At 38.8% G+C, this 13421-nt stretch overlaps 1 protein-coding gene across 1 annotated transcript in view; it reads right to left on the reverse strand.

Annotated features, from left to right (window-relative positions):
- LOC120523492 (adhesion G-protein coupled receptor G7-like) overlaps nt 1–13421 on the reverse strand; it is a 56014-nt gene that overhangs the window by 11495 nt on the left and 31098 nt on the right. Inside the window, exons 5-6 of the mRNA XM_039744852.1 lie at nt 11402–11562; nt 5240–5395 (exon numbers count right to left, since the gene is read on the reverse strand). Coding sequence (XP_039600786.1) covers nt 5240–5395; nt 11402–11562 — 317 coding nt within the window. The remainder of the gene's footprint in view (nt 1–5239; nt 5396–11401; nt 11563–13421) is intronic.

Consider the following 13421-nt stretch of genomic DNA (forward strand, 5'->3'; position numbering starts at 1 on the left):
TGACATTTCAGCCGCTTGTATTCGCGATCTCGTTCTTTCGGTCACTACCCATAGCTCATGACCATAGGTGAGGGTAGGAACGTAGATCGACTGGTAAATTGAGAGCTTTGCCTTACGGCTCAGCTCCTTTTTCACCACGACAGACCGACGCAGAGCCCGCATCACTGCAGATGCTGCTCCGATCCACCTGTCGATCTCACGCTCCATCCCCTCCTTGAACCGTCACCTTATTGTGGTGGAGGGGTTTGCGTGTCCCAATGATCCTAGGAGCTATGTTGTCCGGGGCTTTATGCCCCTGGTAGGGCCACCCAAGGCAAACTGGTCCTAGGTGAGGGATAAGACAAAGATCGGTTCAACAAATCTACGATGAAGAATAAAAACCAAGGACGACATTTTCCCTTGTCTGGACGCGGGTCACCGGGGCCCCCCTCTGGAGCCAGGCCTGGAGGTGGGGCTCGATGGCGAGCGCCTGGTGGGCGGGCCTGCACCCATGGGGCTCGGCCAAGCACAGCCCGAAGAGGTAACGTGGGTCCTCCTCCCTATGGGCTCACCACCTATGGGAGGGGCCAAGGAGGTTGGGTGCAGTGTGAGTTGGGTGGTGGCCGAAGGCGGGGACCTTGGCGGTCTGATCCTCGTCTACAGAAACTGGCTCTTGGGATGTGGAATACTAATACATGCCTTTGTATATAGGCCAATGATCCTCAGAAGTGAGACTTAATTCATGGCATCTGTTATAATGTGTACCATTGACTGCTCAACATTTTCAAGTTTGTCTGTGCTGGTTTTTGAAACAAACTTAATTGCAATGGACAGGTAGAATGCTATTTTCAATGATTTACATATGGAGATGACATGACAATATTCTTAAACAGCACACTGCCAGAGAATAATATATGTGTGTATATAGTCAAGTAGAAAGTAGAATTCATTCCACCTCTGAAAAAGTACCATATAGTTTAAGGAGTATTAAAATAATGCAGTTTTATAGAGTGGACAAATTTATTGGTACACCTCTTCAAAAGTATGTAAACCTGGATGCCTTTAATATATCATCAATTAAAGCAAAGCAAGTGTGAAAAGAGATATAAAGTATTACTTATTCTACATGATGGCCTGGACACATTTGTTGGTACCCCAAGAAAAAATCGTGAGTAACTGGATAAGAGTGATTTTTTCAAGCTAGCTGTTTTCCTAAATTAGCAGTACACTTGTCTCTAATTGTGCAATCAGTCATTCAGTGCATTTAAATGGAGAAAAAAAGTCACTCTGCTGTTTGGTATCATCGTGGGTCGCACAATGAACATGGACCAGAGAAAGCAAATGAGAGAGATGTCTGAGGAGATCAAAAAGAAAATTATAGACAAGCATGTAAAGGGCAAAGACTTGAAGATAATCTCTAAGAAGCTTGATGTTCCTGTGACAACAGTTACACATATTATTAAGAGGTTTAAGGTCCATGGGACTATAGCCAACTCCCAGGACACAGCCACAACACGAAAAGTGACCCCAGAATGGGCAGAAGGATAGTGAGAATGTTAGACAAAAAGCTAAGGACAACTTTCAAAGACATACAAGCTGAACTCCAAAGTCAAGGTCCATTAGTGTTGGTTTTTAAATGACAGTGGGCTTTATTGAAGAAAATACATGAGGGCTCCACTGTTGAAAGAAAAACATACAGACAGACAGTCACATCAGTTGTATGTCCACAGATTAAAAACTGAGGTTTTCAAAGAAAAGAACAGAACACCATACCTCCTGTGAATTGTTTTGGGGCTGCCTTGCTGTGTCTGACACAGGGCATCTTGAGTCTGTGTAGAGAACAATGATATCTCAAGACTATTAAAACATTCTACAGCAAAATGTACTGCCCAGTGTCACAAAGCTCTGTCTTATTCACAGGTCATGGGTCCACTAAGAGGATAAATACCCAAAACACACAGCTAAAAGCACCCAGTAATGGCTAAGAACAAAACGTTGGACTATTTTGAAGTGGCCTTCTATGAGCCCTTATTTGAATCCTATCAAACATCTTTGGAAAGAACCAAAGTATGTAACCTGGAGAAGGCACCCTTCACACCTGACATAGCTGGTACTGTTTGTTCAGGAAGATGGGGCCAAACTACCTGATGACAGGTGTAGGGGTCTCATTGGGAAGTACAGGAATCGCTAGTTTGCAGTTATTAACTCTTAAGGTTGTGCAACAAAATATTAGGTTAAGGGTCCCATAGTTTTTGTCCATACCATTTTCATTTATGTTATTATGATATCAATATCCTGTTAAAACAAAACTCTAAAGCAAAGTCTGATTTTTGTTAAATACTAAATAAACAATGATGGATGCCAATTAATTCTGTCAGTTTCAAGTTATTTCAAAGTCTATTTTGGTTCCTTCTTTTTCATGGAGGGCTACCAGCAAATTTGATCATGTCTGTATTACGCCTTAAAACACAATGGTGAATCAACACATAAAGAAAACAAATGATCAAATTATCAAACTACTAGATAGATAGATAGATAGATAGATAGATAGATAGATAGATAGATAGATAGATAGATAGATAGATAGATAGATAGATAGATAGATAGATAGATAGATACTTTATTAATCCCAAGGGGAAATTCACATAATCTAGCAGCAGCATACTGATACAAAAAACAATATTAAATTAAAGAGTAATAAAAATGTAGGTAAAAACAGACAATAACTTTGAATAATGTTAACGTTTACCTCCCTGGGTAGAATTGAAGAGTCGCATAGTGTAGGGGAGGATCGATCTCCTCAGTCTGTCAGTGGAGCAGGACAGTGACAGCAGTCTGTCGCTGAAGCTGCTCCTCTATCTGGAGATGACACTGTTCAGTGGATGCAGTGGATTCTCCATGATTGACAGGAGCCTGCTCAGCGCCCGTTGCTCAGCCACATATGTCAAACTGTCCAGCTTCATTCCTACAATAGAGCCTGCCTTCCTCACAAGTTTGTCCAGGTGTGAGGCATCCTTCTTCTTTATGCTGCCTCCCCAGCACACCACCGCGTAGAAGAGGGCACTCACCACAACTGTCTGGTAGAACATCTGCAGCATCTTATTGCAGATGTTGAAGGATGCCAGCCTTCTAAGGAAGTATAGTCGGCCCTGACCTTTCTTACACAGAGCATCAGTATTGGCAATCCAGTCCAATTTATCATCCAGTTGCACTCCCAGATATTTATAGGTCTGTACCCTCTGCACACAGTCACCTCTGATGATCAGTGGTTCCATGAGGGGCCTGGGCCTCCTAAAAATACTATGCAGTGTTTTTGCCTAACAAGCTTAAAAGATTTATGTGAATGGCAAAATAAGAAAGAAATTAAGGTGAAATTTAATACAGATGGCAAAAAAAATATTTTAATGATGAGTAATGCATAATTAATTACTTTCCCCTCCTTCTGATATCTCACTTCTGCCACTCATCTCTAGTCTGTTCTCGCTCCTGGAAATTTTCCTCTTGAGTTTTGAAGATACAATTCTCGTGGAAACTGTGCTGAAGTGTTGTTTGTCTTAACACTTTATTTAACTTTCTTTGGTGAGTTAGGGCTTATTGTAAGTCACATTGCAATAAGTAAGAAAAGTACACTCAAAAGCACAGTAAATAAAGCATTGTGAACATTTACATTTAAAATAAAATTAGGTTAAAATGAACACTGAACATCTTGGCATTACTCAGTTCAGAGAGCTATGTGAACAGAAAGCCCAATGTAAAGTAAATCCTTATGTATACTGCGACAGCAAAAAGAGTAAAGCAAAGGCCCACCATGTTCTTATTATAACAGCATTAATAATTCTGTAAAAGCTTTGGGATCATTCTTTGAAGAGAAAATGAGATGTTTTTCAAACTTTAGCTAATACATCATTTTCCCATTGAGTAATGAAGGGTGGGTTAGGATTCTTCCAGATGAGTAAAGTAAGTCAATAGAAAAGAAATCTATTGAAGGATATCACAATACTTTTTTCATTGCATATTGTTTTCCTACTGGTATATCTCCAGCTAATTTTATTAAAGCATTGGGGAAAACTGTAAATCCAACACTGACTAACAAATATGCAAATACTCTTTCCAAAGGATGGTCTGAGTGTGTGCCTTTAAAAATATTAATACAAAACAGAAGCGGCCCGCTTCTTCTCTTCTTTCGTTGGCATCTTTCGCGTTAAAACTGATTAAGTCAATGTTTGTGTTGCCATTACTTAGAACATTTTCCTTAATTTCTCACTTAAGCTGGCACTTGAGGCAGATTGAAGACTTAAGAATGATTTAAGATATGAAGAGGTAGGGGAAGTGATGATGAAGGTGGTAGGGAATGAGAACGGTGCCCGTACGCATGTGCTGCATGGCCTCCCTGCTGGCCACTGCTGAGAGTTGATTCTACAATAAAATAAAATAAATATAAAAAGAGGAATAACCTTGGAGGTCAATCACCCTGAAACTGTATACTAGACATCACATAGTATATGTGTACCAAATTTCAGGTCAATAGGTCAAACGGTTTGCAAGCTACAGGTGATTTAAAATCCTGGACAGACAAACAGACAGTCACAGTAGCATATTATATAAGAAGATGGATGGTTAGATACTGCATGTGAAAACACACATAGGAAAAAAGGTTCAATTCAACCATTCAGAGTTAGCTTCTGCCCTATGTCTCCTACTGGCAGGAAGAAGCACAAGCTGTATGCAGTCTTTAGCTAGCTAAATATGTTGAAAACTGCAAGAATGAATGGATGGATGGATGGATGGATGGATGGATGGATGCAATTTCACATTTTACACCAAACCATCAACACTGTTTCAAGATAGAAGATGCCAAAAAGCACAATGAAAATTGTCTACATAAAAAACAGCTTGAAGACCACTATGTATTTTGGAATCTTTTTGTCATACTGGATCCTTTTTATGATCTTCTTTAATATGTGACTGTATGTGTAACATACAATATCTGGAAACAAAAAGAAATCTAAATGATAAGTTCTCTGATTTGAAGTTTTACTGACAGGTGAAATGACAGGTCTTCTTATTTGTCCTCATTTCCACACAGTTCTGTCTTTGTGATTCCTAGAAATCAAACTTTATTTTCACACTTGACATTACCCTATTAATTTATTTTAAAATCAAAATTGCAACCACACAGGAACAGAAAACCTTTAATGAAACAGACAGTAAAAATTTAGAAAAGAGCATTACAATAGAATAAAGTGTCAGATACTCTTACCATTAAAACAGCAAAATTTGTAGTATGGTTGCAATGGCACTTCAGGGTTTTGTCATCATCACTGGTCTTTGTGCAGCCTTCTGTATTCCAGTCACTAAGTGTGTAGTCCCAGAAGACACAAGCATAGTCATAGAAACTGATGCCAGAAGAGTTGTACTGTAATGGAATGAAAAGGATAAAATGAAATGAATGACAAGGAATTGGCTTCATGAACTGAATTAGGGTACTAGACGGGAAGTTGGATTAATTCAGTCAGGTGTGCACTCTGCATTAATTCAACAAGCAGTGCAGTTTTAACACATGGACACACCTGGGCACTGCCCAGGGGCCCCAGGTACATGGGGGGCCCTATCCCATGATAATCTTGCATTACATATGAATTCAAATCATGCACCATCTGTTAATAGAAAGCATCAATACATGAATCAGTGGAAATAGATGAGAGTTCAGCAAACTCTACGTGGTGGTGTCCATTTCCAGCATGGTGGTAACTAGAATCAAGCAATAGGACACCACAGCATAGTTTTGAGGCCTCGTCTACACATACCCAGGTATTTAATTAAAAATGGGAGTTGTCCTGTTTTTGTTTTAAAAAAAAAATCCCATCCAACATGCGCACCGTTTTTAAAAAAATCTCCATCCACATTGACAAACACAAAAGTCCACTGTCAAGAGCATGAAACAGGCATAGATAACAAAGGGAATGACATTTACATTAATGTCCATTGCTGTTTATTTTTTCAAATATGTGTTCAGCATGGAATTAGTGAAAATATGGGCATCATGAACACTACCCAGCCATTTCATTACTATATCAATAAATGAACACTCGTAATCACTGGTGGTATGTGTTAAGAGAATGGAATTTGTGACTGGCTGCTTTATTTCTACATGAGTCCTGTGAAACCCTGATACAAGTTCCTCTACTTTAGACTCAGTGACAGGTAATTGTTGTGAAGGACAGCCGGGTCCCATGCCCGGGAGGGACGCCCCTGCTGCTTATGTTCCGGGGGATCCGCCATGGGCAGTTCAATACCTCCCCCGGGACGCTTGGTGGCAGCCTCCCTGGCCGACGGTGATTCCCCAACCACCCTCCATGGGAGATGGAGTCCTCCACAGCTTGGTTGGGGCCCGGGGTGGCCACTGGGGGCTGTCTGCTTCCCACAGCCCAGCTGGACGATCTTCAGCCCCACCCGGAAGTGCAATTAGGACCAGGTGGTTAATCCGGGTGGGCTATAAAAGGGCCCAGCCACCACCACTCGAGGAGCCGGAGTTGGGAGGAAGGTGACGAAGCTTGAGGAGGAGTGGTGGTAAAGGAAGGAAGAGAACTGTTCTGTGCTTGTGTTTTGGGGACTGTGTTTGGGCTGCGTGGCATGGGGAAGACGTGTCCCACAGCCGAAGAAAAGTAATGTCTTTGTGTTTTTTATACGTGCCTCCGTGTCCATCTATATCGTGTCAGGCGCCTATATAGCGCCTTTGTTACATTGTATATACAGAGGGCCCAAATGGACTATTGCTTCCCAAACTTGCCTTACTATTTTAGAAACCACCTCTCTAGACAACCCAAAGGTGTTTGCCATCTTGCATAATCTCCTCTCGTCTGCTACATAGCAGAGTGTGCAGGCAACATTTTTGACAACACTGATAAGCGACCTCATTACAGTTGTCTTCCCTTTGATATGCAAACGAAGCAGCTCACTCAAAGACAACAGCAATGTCCTTAAGAAACGAAAATTCTTTTCAGCAACAACTACTTCATTCTCAGAGTTGTCCCACCAACTAGAGGTCAATGTCTATGTAGTGGTCAATGTAGCAGTGAGCTCCAAAGTACATTCTGATGCCTCTGTTGTTCAATATAGTGATAAAATAATTGTACATTTAAATGTAAACATGAAAAAAGTCCCGTTAACGAGGTTAACACCAGCACTAGTTTAGCTATGACCGCTATTACACAAAATGGCCTCATGTAAACAAAAGAGATACCAATATTTTCTCATGGAGCAAAGACTCTAGCAGACACTGTCATAGATTTTCGTAATGAAAATGAAATTCCCCTATTAAACAGCTGTGGTCAATCATATGACAATGCATCTAACACGTCTGGACGCTATACTGGATTTCAAGCACAGATTTAAGTTTGCTATTTATGTCCATTGTGCAGGAAACAGCCTGAACTTGGCAGGAGTGAAAGCAGCAGAGAGTTCTGTACAATCTGTGATTTTTTTTTTTTTGCTTCATTTGGTGTCTATATTCCTTTTTCTCTGTTTCAACTCATCATGTAATATTCCAGTTTTATCTTTAGAAAAAGATAGGATTAACAAGCACCTGTCTGACACAAGATGGCCATCACATTTTGATGCTGTTCAGTTTCTATGAGTAGGTTTTGAGAAATTTAAGCAAGCACTTGATTCTCTATTAGCTGATACTGAACAGGAAGTAAATGCAAGGGTAGAGGCAAAAGGACTAAGCAAGAAAATGGAGAGCCTAGAAATGATTTTTTGGAATAACATTCTTGAAAGAGCGAATAAAATAAGTAATGTTTTACAGTCAGAGGATGAGAACATACTTACTGCCACGAATCCTTTGGAGTCTCTCAAAATCTACTGTATCTTCAGGACATTAGAGATAAATTTAGTAAATATGAATTAAAGCCAGGAGTAGTTGTCCAGATTTAGATTATAGCTACATAAAAAATGGGAACAAAAGTGAAGTGTGTGTCTTAATAGATATTATTTTGAGCAGAAGAGGAGATACTTTCCAGTGCAAGTGAAAAATGTAAGGTAGAAACATTTCTTCCTGTTCTGGATTCTTTAAATTCTGAATTAATAAAACATGAAGAAGCTTATTCATTGATTGGAAATTTGTTTTCTTCTTTGGTGAATTGAAAGAAATTGATTCTGATTCTGATGAGCTCAACAAAAAGTGTGAGCATCTTGCTAATATATATCACCAAGATCTTGATCATAATGATCTTTCAAATAAATGTGTCCATCTCAAGCACTATTAAGTATTGATAAAAACTGTGAGACTGTAATTTTATACAACTAAAGCTGTGTTTCCCAATGTTGAAATTGCACTCAGAATACTTATGTGTATGATGGTTAATAACTGTACATGAGAATGTTCATTTTCAAGGCTGAAATTCATAAAATAACAACTTTGCAGCACAATGGGACAGCAGTGTTTCATTGATGTGTATTGAAGACACCATATTTTGTAGACTCTTGTATTTGGTGCTGGTGTTACCTTGAAAAGCAATGCTTAGATTCTAAAACATGGCTTATGATTTCCATTAACCAGACAGCCTCTTGTACACCCTATTGCTTAGGGCAATCATTGAAAGGAATGTATTTCTCAAACCTTTCCACAGCAATAAGCTCATAATGGTTATTACACCCTAACTGCTACTTTAGTGTAACTCCTATAACATTCAATATACTAATCTGTTCTAATATTTATTAATATTATCAGAATGAAACCTAGAATGACAAAAAATAGTATGTGAAAAGTGAGTTTGTAGTGGAGTAATGACTATGCTCTTTGAGGCTGTTGCTTACTCAATGCAATTTCCTGACATCACTTTCCAGTTTTGTAGAGCCTTAATCACCAGAATGGATAAGGGAACGATTCCTCACCACACTAAGCCAGCAGAGACAAACAGAGTTGTGCAGAGGACCCATAACAAACCAGATTAATGTTTTAAATATATTTATTAATATCCCCAAAATGACAAGTGACAATCAAATTCAGGCAGGCAGGTTTTCAAAAACATAAATGTACAGGCTTTTACAGAATGCTAAGAAAAAGGCTTGAACCTATGACATATGGTTTCATATATTCATAATTGTGCTAGGTAGTTTCCATGGCTGAATTCGCAGAAATGTGGTTTTAATAAAGCAATTTTAGCCTACAGAGTTCTTATTAAAATTAGCATTATAATAAAATACACACATGTGAAGGGAGTGTGAAACAGGAAGAGAGGTATCACTGGCTACAAGCAGGTTGTAAAGCTGCAGAAGAAGGCAACAAGAACAGCTAATAAACTGAAGCGGTTCTTCAACACGTTTGACTCATCCTTGTACGTTTAGGCCTCCCCCAACACTTGTAGGCTGTGTGTGCAAGCTGAAATTGTTTGGGAATCCCAACTGCCATCTCTACCCTACACAACCGTCTTCTACTATGAAATCACATCTCCAGACCCCTTCCACTTCCTAGACTGTCTGTTTCTGCTTATCAAGAGTGGAGAGAGCTGGAGAAACTCTGTGGGGCCAGATGGAATCAGCCCTAAAGTGTTGAAACCATGTATCTGCTAGCTCTGTGGGGTCCTTTAGCACCTGTTCACTCTTTCCCTAAGTTTGCAGAAAGTCCTCCAGCTGTGAAAAAAAATCTTGTGTGGCTTCAGGGCTAAAGAAAGGGAACTCCAGTGATCTCAAAGGACTTTAGGCCAGTTACTCATACTGCATATATTTTAAACATCTTTGAAAGACCGGTCCTGAAACAGCTCCATCCACTGGTTTCTGAATATCTTAATCCTCTGCAGTTTACCTATCAGGAACATTTACATGTGGAGGATGTTCTGAAGTACATGCTCCAACAGAGTTTAATCTGACGTGGACAAAGTCAGGACCATCCATCCATCCATTATCCAACCCGCTATATCCTAACTACAGGGTCACGTGGGTCCACTGGAGCCAATCCCAGCCAACACAGGGAGCAAGGCAGGAAACAAAACCCAGACAGGGCACCAGCCCACCGCAGCAAAGTCAGGACCAGAGTTAGGATAATGTTCTTTGTCTTTTCCAGTGCATTTAATACCATTCTGCATCATAAACTGTTTAAAAAGCACAAGACTGTGTATCTTGATGCCCCAACAATCAACTAGATCATGGACTGTCTGACCAGCAGACAGCATTTTGTGACTCACAAAAACTGTATGTCAAAAATAGTGGTGTTAATACTGGAACACCTCAGGGAACCTGTCTCCGTCCCTGTTTACCCTCTATGCAACAGACTTTGAGCACAATACTTGCCATCTACAGAAACTTTCAGAGGACTTTTCCATAATAGACTGCACTAATAATGGAGATGAGCTGGAGTACAGGAAGCTTGTGGAGGACTTTATCTTGTCGTCCAGGAACAACCATCTTCAGCTCAACATCAACAAGACAAAAGAGCCTATGATACCAGTCAACATTCAGGGGAAGGATGTGAAACTGGTACAGAGCTACAAGTCACCTGAAGGTTTACCTAAACAGCAAACTGGACTGGTCTGACAAGATAGTAATACTGCATGAAAAGGCTCAGAGCAGCTGTACTTCCTAAGTTCCTAAGGAGACTCAGGTCTTTAGATATATGCAGCAAGCAATGCTGTGGTATCCTGGGGAAGCCACTGGAATTCAACAAAGATTCATAATGCCTGACCAAACTTATCAGGATAGCCTGCTTCATCATAAGACTAAACTTGAGGTGGAAAAAGAGAATAGTGACAAAACTAGACACCATCATGAAAAATCCCCTTTATCCCCTACAGGAGGTACTCTCTTAGGTCACATGTAGCCACAAGCTCATTCATCCCTGGTGTGCTAAGAAGTGCCACTAGGAATCTTTTCTACCCATTTCTATCTGTCAATTCAGTACTTCCTACTGACGTCATAAACTAAGTGCTTATGCTCCTTAAATTAATTTTGCTACTTCCGTACATTATACATTTATTTATTTATCTATCTTTCTATTGATTTATTGAATTATTTGTCCTGTGAATATGTACCTTTGTTTATGTGTTGCTGCTGTATGCATCTACATCTGTAATTGGGATTAATACAGTTTATCTAATCTAATCTAATCTAAAATAATCTAATGATGAAGTGTTTTTTTTGATTAGAATCAATAACAAACTTTGAAACTGTGATCCATGACACTGTAGTATCCCAGACTGATTTTAAGGCAAGATACCAGCTCCCTTAACATTATTTAAATTATTGTAACATTCTTTCCACTTTCCCCAGAGGATTTTGAAAGTGTCACTAATGCAGAAAGATACACATGCACAGCCAAATGCAGCAGCCTAGTCGATATTTTTCTTATGCCAATAGCAAATGACAAAGACTAAGATTAAAATTCACCCCTCTAATCACCACAAGTGCTGTACTGGACATCACTTACGTTTGGTACGAAGAGAAGATCAACACTGTTGAGCACACCAGCTGTAAAACTTCCAGAGATTACCCTCCTGTTCATTTTTATAGTGCTGCTGTAGAATCTGGATCTAAAAAGCTTGTCATTTTGATAAAGCACAAAACCCAGTTGGCCATCCGTATTATTGACTGGGGAAAGAATCATGTCAGAGTAAAAACATTTCAGTTTTTATGATCTATTACAGATGAAAAGAATAAAAAAATAAAATGTAGTTACATCCTGTGTTATAAATAAAACTATTATAATGTGATAACAACTTAAAAGTTCCATGCAGCTTTTATGAGGGATCTAGGCAGCTTCAGATTCTTTCTTTGCATACTGCTAATGTTACTGTATAAAATAAACGTTAATCACTCAATTGATTTATTGATGGAGTTACTCTTAGAACATATGAATATACAGTAAATAGCATGTTTAGTAAATAAAATGTAAAATAAAGAAACGTTTTAACAACCTTGTTATTGTATTAATTAATGAATTTTCATCAAAAAGTAACAATAACACTCTTAGTGGACCTGTAGTCACACATATCTATTGATGCAGTATAGAGATTAATTTAATTAAGGTTGTTTGGTCTGAGACACAGTAACTTTGGAAGAGGTAAGCATGGAGCACAACAGAGCTAAATAGTAAAGATTTATGAAAAGTTTTTGTTTTGTCAGTATGCATTTTGTCATAAATATTATTGAAGGAAATAGCCTCCAATTGTTTTAGTTTTGGACCTTGCTGTGTGAGTTTCTGATTGGTTGGAATGTGTAAGGGAGATGTTAACAAGTAAGATGAACCTTGATATGGCTTTACTGTTTCTGTTTCCTGACTGCATGTGTGCAACTCTATTGTAGAATTGATTCTACAATAAAATCAAATAAAAAATAAAAGCAGAATAACCTCGGAGGTCAATCATCACCCCAAAGCGGATAGTAGACATCACGTAGTATATGTGTACCAAATTTCAGGTCAATAGGTGAAATGGTTTGTGAGCTACAGGTGATTTAAAATCCTGGACAGACAAATGAACAGCCACGGTAGCGTATTATATAAGAAGATAATGGGTGAAGGTAAGAAAGTAAAAGCTTATGTTTTTGTTAAAATGTTGACCCTTTAGTCATTGTGCACTGAAGCATAAGTGTCTCATATGTCACACTACCTCTCTGATAGCTATCAATTTCTTTGCTCTCATGAGTATTTGTTTCTTTTGTGTATAATTGGATTTCATAATTGCGGCAAGTCCTTTTTGAGTTGGAACCATGAATGTTACATCTTTGTAATTCCTAGTTTACTGTAGTTCCAAATATTGATGCTTGATCCCACATTAATAAACTGGGTGGCAATTGAATCATTGGCATTGCATGTAAGTTGGGCAGATCTACTGGCTGTGTTGTTCCCTCTACTGAATGCTCATTCATGATGAAACTTTTGAAATGCCATAAACTTTATGTTAAAATGGGTTTACTGTAATTTACATGCAAAATGTCATGAACATCCACTTGGCTGTTTTTGAGTAATGCATGGTTTTGAGGTATTGGCTCTACCATTATGACTCCCCCATGAAATCCTTACAGCTTCATGCAGCCGAAATTTTAAATGCAAAATTTCTTGAAAAAGGCTATAGCTTTTTTTGAGTGATTTTTGCATTGGCCCCCCATCACACAACACTTATCCACTCCCAAGCCATCAATTCCATTGACTCACTGGTATGGAGTTTAGTTTTCACTATAAGTAGGGCCATATTTAAACAATATGTTAATTTCATTACCATTTTCCTGTTTATCAATGGAACCATTGAAAGGCCTTCAAGTCTAGATAATATATTGTATCTAGAATAATCTGAAAATAAAATCCCATGAATTTTGACTCAGCCATTTAGAAGTAATGTGTTTTTTGATCTTTATCGTTACAACTACCCTCTTGATTAAAGTTTTAAAACATATATTTCATTAGGATCAAGTCAGCAGTTTTGGAATAATGCAATGTTTTTTTGTTGCTC

The sequence above is a fragment of the Polypterus senegalus genome, chromosome 2 (assembly GCF_016835505.1).
Source record: "Polypterus senegalus isolate Bchr_013 chromosome 2, ASM1683550v1, whole genome shotgun sequence".
NCBI lineage: Eukaryota > Metazoa > Chordata > Cladistia > Polypteriformes > Polypteridae > Polypterus > Polypterus senegalus.